The sequence below is a fragment of the Necator americanus genome, chromosome II, assembly GCF_031761385.1.
Source record: "Necator americanus strain Aroian chromosome II, whole genome shotgun sequence".
In the NCBI taxonomy this organism is placed as follows: Eukaryota; Metazoa; Nematoda; class Chromadorea; order Rhabditida; family Ancylostomatidae; genus Necator; species Necator americanus.
Genome location: NC_087372.1, coordinates 38,080,322 through 38,091,073, shown reverse-complemented (window position 1 = coordinate 38,091,073; position 10,752 = coordinate 38,080,322). Strand labels below are relative to the sequence as shown.

Genomic DNA, 10,752 nt, shown 5'->3' with positions numbered 1-10,752 from the left:
GAGCTAGTTACGTTGGCGGTCTCCCTCGGGGGCGTTTAGCGTCCCTTGGGATCCACTCTAGCGTTCTGTTAGTCCATCTATCGTCGATTCTTCTCATGATGTGACCGGCCCATCTATGTTTTGCTTTCGATACATATTCCGCTGGGTCGCGAAGACGAGACATTCCTCTTAAGTCGGAGCTACGAAGACCGGCAAGGTGTTGTGTGCGCCGGTTAAACTTCAGGAGACATCTCTCAAGGGCTCTGTGGGTAGTAAGTAGCTTCCTAGACGTGGCCGCGGTGTCTGCCCACGTCTCCGCTGCGTAACAGAGCGCTGGAAGGACTGTCGAGTCGAACGGATGGGCACGAAGATTTTGGTCCGTCAGTTGGTCCTTAGCTTCCCTGATGGCTGCGAATGCTGCCCATGCTGCTCTCATTCTTCTATTCAGTTCTTCCTTCAAGTCGTTCGTGACCTTCAAACGATTGTGAATTGAAGTGAACGTGGGAGCGCATTCCAAACAGATTGATTAACGCCAGACACTTTATTCTTTATCCTTTATCCATCAAAAATGAATCCGAGAACATTGTTTTTCATCAACAACAACAGCGAAATATAGCGGCAGTCTCGTCTTTATTTTCTAGACCTATCCTTCATAATAACGTCCGATGGAGGTTCAGTTTCAGCTATATAGCGCAGAAATTTTCCATGGATACTCGAAAAACTATGTCTACATCTCTGTGAAGTTGTCCCTGTACTATTGTGCTGCTGTCATACAGCAATCACCTACATTTTCCATATTATCCGTTCTGCTAGGCATCACAGCTCCGCTAGAATTCGGTTGATGCTTTTTAATATCTGGGATTTGCTGAAAATACATTAATGCCGCTTCTGATTCGAGATCTTTAGAGATATCAGGTTTCAATTTAGCCATTTCTTCGCTCTCGACCTTAATTAATGCATTTGCAAGAGCTGTATGCACTTTTCAGGGCATCTATGCTCGGTCACCAACTTCAGAAAACCTCGCATCCATTTTGCTGCAGTTAACCTTTTGTAACGAGACTGCAACCCATTCTTCTTTTGTATTTGGGACCATTCGATACCGTAAACCTACTATGTGACTATTTTAAATTAAATCAAATTAAATTTAGTTTGAATAAAATTAAGTAAAATTAAATTAAATTGAAATGGCTATTTTTGTTGCGTCATCCAAGACTCCAGTCCCATCTGGCCTGGTGTGATTGTCTTGAGAAATTTTTATTTTATGAAATGAATGAATGAAAAATATACAGATGAATTTTTATAGCGTAATATCTTCTTGTGTATGTCCTATGAGATAAATGAGTAATTAACTACCAAGGCCTAATAAACTTATCTCAAACCTGGAAGAGAGTGAATAGGTATTTCATGATTTTTTATCTATTATTTTTTGTCATAAATGAATGCGAGGCCGGGACAGAACAGTGTTATGGGATACTGATTCCACTGCTACGTCTCTATGGATGGAAATCGCCCGAGGGGAACCAAATATTTCATCTTTCTGAACCTTCTGACGTAGACAAATTGGTGCCAGACTCCTCCGGGAGAATAAAAACGCTTCCTACATCGGCTAGTCCCACAAGTCATAGTATACTGTAGGCTAGACACGCGTTCATAGACAATCTCGGACAATTTTGAGGTAAAGCCGAACCCATCCGAAGAGAATTGATTAACGCCAATTATATTCCTTTCATATTCTTTATGAATGAGTGCGTGCACGAGAAATTCTCTTCAAAATTAATTCAAAACTCTTCAATTTTTTCAATTTTTTTCTGACAGTGCACAACATCAACAAAAGAGCGAGAAAATCAACATTTCTCATTCAAAATTTTTAAACAACATTTTGTGGTACAATCTTCGTGCTCATCCAAGCAACGTGTACCGTAATTTTGATCACACACCTCTTCTACGAAATTCGGCCTGGATCCCTGTGATTAGCGCTGTTATGGTATAAATATCACATTCCGTATTGTTTACCAACTGTATTAAACTGTGTTGCAATGAAAAAAAAAACCACATCGAATGGATTTCTTATTTATCTCGTCCTAAAATCTTCAAGGAATCAAAAAAATATCGAAGAAATCAAAAAAAAAGCTTGCAAGAGCACAGATTAAATGAATTTTACTACAATGTTTATAGAGTTCTGCACTGTAAAGCCCAGCCCATTTCCCTTAACAACATTTCTCGGTCCCTATCGAGCTAGAGAGTAATAATGGAGAAGCAGTGCGTTCCGCAAGGTGAAGGTTATAATCAGGTAGGCGCTTTTTTCCCCTGAGCACCATGCCAATAAACTCTCGCATCACCATTGAAGAGCGACGATGCGAAAGAGCTTTTCCACGCGAACGCAGCTGACGATATCTTCTGAAGGCTACGAATCCAGGAGAGATATTGGAAAAAAACCTTGGCTGATAAAAAAATTCATTTTAATTCTTCTTTTCTCTTTTTTTTAACGAAATTTTCATCATGAAGTACCGAATAGAGGTCGAAAGGAGAAAGTATTCTGTATGAATCCCACTTTTTCGGCTACAGAACTAACCTGTACCAATCGATAATCGATCCGTCACACTTCCAGCGTTGATTGCTGCCCTATATCCAATATTGTTTTAAGCGCAACGCTTTAGTTTGGCTCGAATTTCAACTCCTTCGGCTAGTGTTTGATTAGTGTCGCGCGGCTGTCAATAACTGCACACTCTCGTCCGTAAGCCACGCCTCGTACGTCCTCACGACCACGCCCCTCTCCCTCTCTTCTTCTTCTTTGCTTCGGATGGCTGCGTGTGTCTTCTGAAGCGTATCGTCATGGATCTACAAGAAACGGCTTCATCAAAACAGTCCCCGGATTTGTTTCTCGCAAACACTGGTCGATATATCGATTTTTGCGCCGCGTCTCTGCGCCAGCGTGTTACTGTAACACGTGTCCTTCCGCTCTAAGCTAGTTTACCGCTATTGTCTCACAATTTAGACTCTTCTGGACAGCCGTGATTGACATCCGTTAGCATGAGAGACAGACGTCATTAGTTCTTGTGCACTTTATTGAATTTGTTTGAAATGTAAATTAAGCTAAGGTCCGCCCACCGGGCGCAGACGTTTTCATGACACCTAATCGTCAAGATTTGTGATTTTTTTTAGTGCAAAAGTACATCCATTTACGTGTGCTTCTTAGATTTTTCTGGAAAAGTATTGTTTTAGCTGATTCTAAACATCAGCTCTAAAGTGAGGGAACTCGTCCGATTTTCTCTGGTACGCTAGTATGGACGCTATCCGGAAAAGTTCTTTTAATTCTAAATTACTAAATCGTCTCTTGCTTTACTGTTCGCGTGACTTATACATACCTGCTTATTCTCATTCTACTCTTTTCTCGTTGCTGGATGTTCTATTGTTTATTTGTACTCATTCCTTGCCTCTTACTCTGGGCACGCCTTTGAGCGTAATAAATAAATAAATAAATAATTCTTATAATTGTGGTGGGTCTAATTGTCAGTAGCTTCTCCATAGGGCTCGCACCGTCATCACGTCATCGCTACTTCTTCGGCTAAGACACGGCGCTGCAGTATGGTCCCATTAAAGGCATCAAATAAATTGCCTAGAGCAGCCATTATTTTAAATGTAAGTGCCTGACATTCATCTTTCGTTCAGTTATATATGTCCGGCAATCGTCGCATTAATTTTTCTTTCGGCTGCTGCTTATGCCTCCTTGTCCCTCCACATCCTCGCGTTCGTCAACGAATCCTTAAAATCTTCGGCTAAGCGCTCAACAGGAAATTTTATCTCATTGCACTATTGCTAAGTCTAATAATGATACGGTAGCAGTTTGATTGCATGACGTCTGCCTTCTGATTCGGAATGCTAGCAGAAATTATTTCAGATTAAGGTAGCATGAATTTTTCTACGTTTTTCAATAAGCCATTGGTGTCAACATTTTTACCATATTTTCCATTCCTGCATATTTTTACCATATTTTGAACTTTTTCTTACATTTCCAACAATCTCTAATTTACTCCTCTTTGCCTACTTCCCTTCTTTCCATCTCTTTAATTACCCAATACCCCTCAGATTCCTCCGATTTTTCGAGAAAATCGCAAGAATATTTGACGAAAATTACTTTATTATGATATTGAAAACTCTTACTATTTTTTTTAATCCTAGTAATAATTTTATTTATTCAAATTATGCAAGACAAAACTCTGGAACGGTAAGTGATTTTTTAAAATCTCTCTCGATTACAGCAGAAATAAATCCGTATTTTATGGAGGTGGGACTCTCACCCAGCGCTTTCCTGTCCTAATGCATCCTGCATCCACAAATCTTTTTATTTTATGTACATATCCATTTAGAACCGTCATATCAAATATTTCGGTATCCAAAAGAAATTCGCCCCTCAGCACAAAATTATTCCACATTTACTTTCTACTGCATAACTACTAACCAATAAATCCGTTCAAAAACTCCATGAAAGATGTGCAAGGAATAGATTTCCGGCGGAAATATTATAATTCCAATATGCGTACATTGATATCTAACGGAAACAAAAACATGCATACCTGAGGCTACAAATTAACATCGAATTACCGTAACACAACAGAAAGAAGTAACAGAAAATGAACAAATAATTTAACAGAAGAAAAGTTCATTGTGTCTACAATCTGCAGAGAATAAAGTGCACCTCCCCTCCTCCCCCCTGTGAACACCTCGTTAACTGGTAATTTTCTGCAATGATTGAGCCGCTGAATCTTCTTTGAGTCTTTGAAGCATACCCTCCGAAAAATTAACCGAAAAAATCAGGCGCCCCGCTATAATCATGGACATTCTCCTACAGCATTCACACTTCTTTTTTTGAGTGCATTTATTTTCTAGACCTTTTAGGCGGGCTCATTATGGTACCAAATACACTAGTGAAAAAAGAAAAACCAAATAGAAAAAGAATAAAAACAAAAAAGAAAAGGATACGTTTCCTAGTGAAATAATAGTAAAAACAGGGGTAGAAAATAAATAAAGAGAAAAATAAACAAGTGATGACCGATCAAGTGGGTACCACAAATCTTTTAATCATGATTATAAGGGATTTTTCACATTGGACAATTAAAAGGAAGGAAGGAAGGAAAGAAGGAGGGAAGAAGGATACTTATAGAAGAAAAAACTTCCAGAAAACTCAGAAAAACCTAAGTAAGCAGCAGAAAAAGCGATATACGTACTGTGTTGACCCAGACAACCGTGACGCTCTCGCTGTCGTCTGTCGTCAGTCCTCGTCTTTCCATCTCACAACAACTTGCGTTGCATTTCTGTACAATCCACATGGTAGTAATGTACTCGAAAAGAAAAACTCTTCCGGATCCTTTCCATTACTTATAGCATGGATTTTCTGTCCTTCCTATTTTGTTTTTTCTTTCTGGTACCTTAGAAACGAACGTAGATTGCGACGTTTAATGAAAATTCTGACGATTTCAACTACTCTTGTTTTTCTTTTCCGAGATTTTCTCACGCGAGCGCTTTTTTCTTTCACATGAATGTAACCTGAACTTGCACTCGTCACTTTTCTCATGTAATTTGAGAGAAGAAATTTTCCTTCACAGATAAAATTACCCTCGTGGCATGAATATATTTCGAAGAAAAAGAAACTTGCAGATGTAACTCTGAATTTCTGAGTGGGTATTGCGTAAGAAACTGAAAATTCTCACTCAGTCACTAGCTGTTATTAATTTACCACCGACACGAACTTTATATTTCTCCAGAAGAGAGTTGAGAGTTGGCAGAAATACATTTTCTTCCAGAGGATTTATGGTTATTGTTATGCCGTAAGTTATAAAAACGCTCAATACTAATCTACTCTTTTTGGATCGTTTGAGGATGTGAACGAAGGAAATTTCGCTGAAAGAATAGTTCAGATCCATGTTTTATGTAGTGAAAGTGCAGATGAATTTTTTGGACGAGTTGTTTTGGTTCTTGAGAATGGTGGTATGGTGAGGAGCATAAGAAGTCAGTGGTTAATTTCTGAGGCAAACATTTTGTCCAGGATTTCTAGGAACTTTGCGAGCAAATCCACATTTTTTTTTCCTCTTTTTTTTCTTTTCTTTTTCTTTTCATATGTCTTCAAATTCGTTACGATTTGGCAACGCTTTTTGTCGTGGTCAAAAGTTGATAGGGAGTAAGGATCCCAGTGTGGGTGAAATGGGGAAATTTCGTTTCTAAAAGATAATTTCTGAAGGACAAAGGTAGACGCCTCATAGCATCCTGAAAAATGCAGGCGGATGTTTGTGGATTTCATAGAGCGCTTCCTCTAGCAGCTCACTGATACCATATTAATCATTATAGTGTCCTTCACATAAAATCGACCACAGAATGACTGATCGTAAAAATAATTGAGTAGCTCTACGGCATAGGAGTCGTCCGTGTAGTCCCCCATCAATACGAGATTGACGACACGTTGGGGTTTTTTTCTTTTTATTTCTTCTGGATTGCACAGCAAAGGTTTATGGAGATAGATACGAGCTTTGAGAAATTGCTCCATCAACTTCCTCGGAACTGACTGCCGGTTGTGAGCAAAGCTTGCAGTTTAGCGACGGACATACTCTCATGCACTTTGGGGATTTTATTCAGCGGGATCCCCAGCCACGCCCTATTCCACGGCATTTCTATCTCACGGACGGCTACAACTCTGATCTGTACTAGATTTTCTTATTTTTTCACATTTTCCGAGTACATTCTTGCGTTCCTCTTTCTTTCTAAGCCCTTATTAGGCGATCAATAAGGCGTGCATAAAGGGTGTAATTAAATTTGCTGCCTACCAATTACACTAATGTGCAGTTGTAACGTCATTGCGATAGGCTTCGTTCGTTTTTTTTTCTACTACAATTCCTATATTATTATTATTCAATTATTTATTATTAATCTTAATATTTAATTAATCTACACAGAACACATATACACATTCCAAGAGGACTTTAATGAAGTTTTTGTGATCTAACGTCAATAGAAGCACCTGATTTCCAGCTGAGATTTATTTAAGGAAGGCTAATTTAGGTACATCTTCTATGGCACAGAAATAATTCACAGGAAGTTTATGCTTAATTGGAATTTCTTAACAGGTAAAAATAATTAAAATTGTAAAGTGTGGCAGAAAAATAGAAAATTTAAATTAAATGTCTCTCTGTAAAACAAATACAAATCGAGTAGATCCAGAATACGTACTCTCTATTAGCTGATTTTTGTCTTCAATATCTCTTACAGTACAGTACTCTATCAATCCTCCCTTCATTTTAACTTCAGTATCCTTCTTTCACTCATATATCCATGTACATATATTCTATATACATATATTCTTATTCGTGCGGTCCCGTACAGAATCCCAGTTAGCTCTGAATTCTATCCGAACGTGTCCGATGAGGTTTTCTATAGCAGCTTTTCTCTGAGTTCATTATAACCGGATACAAATACTGAGTTCACGTTATTTTAACGCTGACAGCAGGTGGGACCCTTAACACAATGAATTCGTAGTAGCGATCTAGCTCATAAATAATGTATAGCAATAATGATTAGTAGGCGAAAGTGGAATTAGACGCCCACGTATTTTATGACGTAGTTACTTGCCTGAATATCTATCCAACACTCTTAGAAGGGGACATTGGGACCTTCATGGAGCTCTGCAAAAATTTCAATTCTATAATTGAATTTACTGTTTACATGCGGTAAAATTTATAGAAATAAAAAAAATAAAGTCCTTTGCAAGTTTTTTGAACATGTCTTCTTTTTTACATATAACTTAACTTTTTAATAATTTTGTGTACATAATTTTCCAGTGTAAATAAAGATTTACCTTAAGTTAAACCTTAAATAAAGTTTTAGCTTAACTTTTTAATAATTTCGTGTACATAATTTTCCAGTGTAAATAAAGTTTAATATTTACGAATAACAGATCTGATTTGTTATCCGTAAATATTTTTTGACGGGAAGAATTCAATAGTTGAAAAAATATTCTAATACTTTTTCATGTATTATAGTATTTCTTAAGTACTTTTTTCAATCAGAGAAAGGAGTTCATAGAGTTAGCCGACAAACTCTATACACCCTACAATTCATTTCTTCGGCGAACCGAGGAAAAAAGGAAGAAATAGTGAACGACGTGGCGGAGAGGACCGCAAGTTGCCCCAAGCAACTCGCCATAAAACTAAGCTAACATTAATTTTTTTACGTATTATTTATGGTGCAATTCTTCAACTGTTCGGTGAAAATGGGGAAATTTTGTGTGGTACGAATTTAACCACTAAAAATAATGTTTTCCATTTCACTTTTTCCTTTTTCTCTTTCCAATCAATAGAAATTTTACGATGTCACATTAATGTCGTTTTCACTGCTCATAGAAGCCATGGAAATTAATTAGGCGAAATATAAGGGACAATTTCGACTTTTTTCGAATTTTAATTTATTATATACTATTATTATTTAATTTATCATTTATAATTTCGACTTTTTTCGAATTTCGAATTTTGACATCAAATCCAGGAAAGAAGTTGCTCGCGCTTTTTGACAACATTATTATTTTTCATCTAATTAATTTTTTCTTTCCTTTTTTACTAGTACTATTAGTATTGTTTATTCAAACATTTATGTTACGATATTTGAACTTATTTATTATTTATTTTATACATTATTTGCGGGTCGAAGAGGCCGTGATCTGAACCCGATCAATCGCGAAAACGTAGCCTACGGATCATGAAGTACTGCACAAGACATTCTCTGTTGTTTTCTTGCATTTCAAGAAAAAATTAGCCTCATCCAGAACTTCAATCGTGGGCTTTTCTCGCTCTCATGTACAAAAACACTGAAAGGATCACATACACATGGCTAGTAATGATAAATGATGATGATCTGCGTCGAATGGTTGTCACGGAATTGGTTCCTGGATAGCTACGATCTCCACGGCTCGGTCGATATTTTATTTTTCAAACGTTCTATCGAGGATAATATTCGATTTGGCACGTAACTCATTCTTCCTTTGTCCTCCTTTCATTTACCTGCCTGTCAGTTTTGTTTGTTTTTCCTCATCCGAACGAGTCCGAGACGGTTTTCGTCATTTCTCAATTCTTCTGAAGCTCCACATATTTCAAGAAAAATTCCAATTAATTCAGCCGACAGCTAAACTCAAGTTCTCAGTTTCACATACATATTTCCTCCTCGTCCACATTTAAATTATTCTGCCAAAAGAATCCGGAAAACCAAAGGGAATATAGTACCTTAGAAAAATGTGTGCGTACGCGTAGCGGACCTGAAAGCTCTGCAGGAAATAATCGATACGATCTGTAGATTCTGGAAAACTACCGAAATACTATTTTAGTTTCACATTTTCTCATCCGCATCTCAATAAGGTAATCAATAACTCAATAACTCAACGATAATAATAATAATAAGGTGCAGCTATTTAAAAATTGAAAAATTGAAAAATTATTTGAGTAAATAAATCATTTATTATTTATTTATTATTTTATCCATTTATTTGTAATTTTATTGTTGTTTTTGGTTCAATTATTAATTATTTATTGGCATTTTTGGTTTAATTATTAATTATTATTTACTGATAACTCAATTATTTCAAAGTACCACTTAAATATATGTAATCACGATAGGAATGCGTCCATCATTTCTCACCGTACCATCTTCAGTGCTTTTCCAAAGTTGTCGAAATACATTGTTCTGCTCCCATGAAAGATATTATTTATTATTTATTATTTTTTCTTTTATTTATTTATTTACTTTTGTTTTTATTTTTTACCCTTTATTTTATTTTATTATTTCTACTACTGCGAATTGAAACAACGCTGTGATCTTAGGACGTATGTATCTGTTGAGGAAACGCTGCAGAGGGAATTGCATATTATTGCACTATTATTCGGTTTTTTTCAACTTCAATTTTAGAATAATTGGTCTCTTGAGGTTCGGTTTGTTTGACTCACAATTTGCAGCGTTTTCAGGCACCGTTCGATTGAAAAAAACTGTAAAAAGATAGAAATTGTGAAAAAGAAATCAATATGATTTTACCACTGTTTCGCACACGGCCATAGTTATCGTGAAGCCTTCACTCATTCTTTTTTTTACATTTATAGATTCTCTCAACAATTATTTCAACTTGACGCTAATGAATTCTTCTTCAGAGGATTTGAACCTCGTTTTTTTTTAAATCTGAATTCCACTTTCTACCTAAAAAAATATTAAACAGCCTTTTCTTAGTCATAGATTTTTAAATTCAAGTTCTTTGGAAATTCTTTTTAATTTTAAGTATCATTGGCAATTTAATTTTCACGACAGAATAGAAAAAAGTGAATACTTTTATTATCTTTTATATTATATATTGTTTTATATATTTTTTATTTTTTTATATTATTTATGTTTTATATTATATATTTATATTTATTTTTTTATATTAGCATTTTTCGTACCATTAGCCCACTGAAGCTGTGATTTTATACACAACTGTCCCACTTCTGTGCTGTCACATTCATTCTTCTGACATTAATCCTGATTTTCTTCTAAAAGAATTTGATTTAAGAGAATTTTTTTCTCCTATTCATCTGAATTCCGCGAATAGCTCAACCTTTAAGCCCCATATCCACGTTCCCTTATAATTTTTAATTCAGAGAAAGCAATTTTTTCTGCGACAGAAGAGTGCATGTAAGAATGTCATCAATATTTACTCTCATTCAAAATCTACTTTCTCATCTTTTCACCAGGATTTTTTTCTTGAAGCCATAG

At 36.2% G+C, this 10,752-nt stretch overlaps 1 protein-coding gene across 2 annotated transcripts; it reads right to left on the bottom strand.

Moving 5' to 3' along the window:
- Positions 1-7: 7 nt before the first annotated feature.
- RB195_020727 (uncharacterized protein) lies at positions 8-5,267 on the bottom strand (the record flags this gene model as incomplete). Of its 2 annotated transcripts, none has more annotated exons than XM_064189152.1 (3): positions 8-451; positions 767-925; positions 5,205-5,267. In XM_064189152.1, 3 exons carry the CDS (start codon positions 5,265-5,267, stop codon positions 8-10), a joined length of 666 nt encoding a protein of 221 aa, XP_064045032.1. The 2 variants fall into 2 exon arrangements, with proteins under 2 accessions (XP_064045032.1, XP_064045033.1); XM_064189151.1 differs by lacking the exon at positions 5,205-5,267 and adding an exon at positions 989-1,072.
- Positions 5,268-10,752: the final 5,485 nt, after the last annotated feature.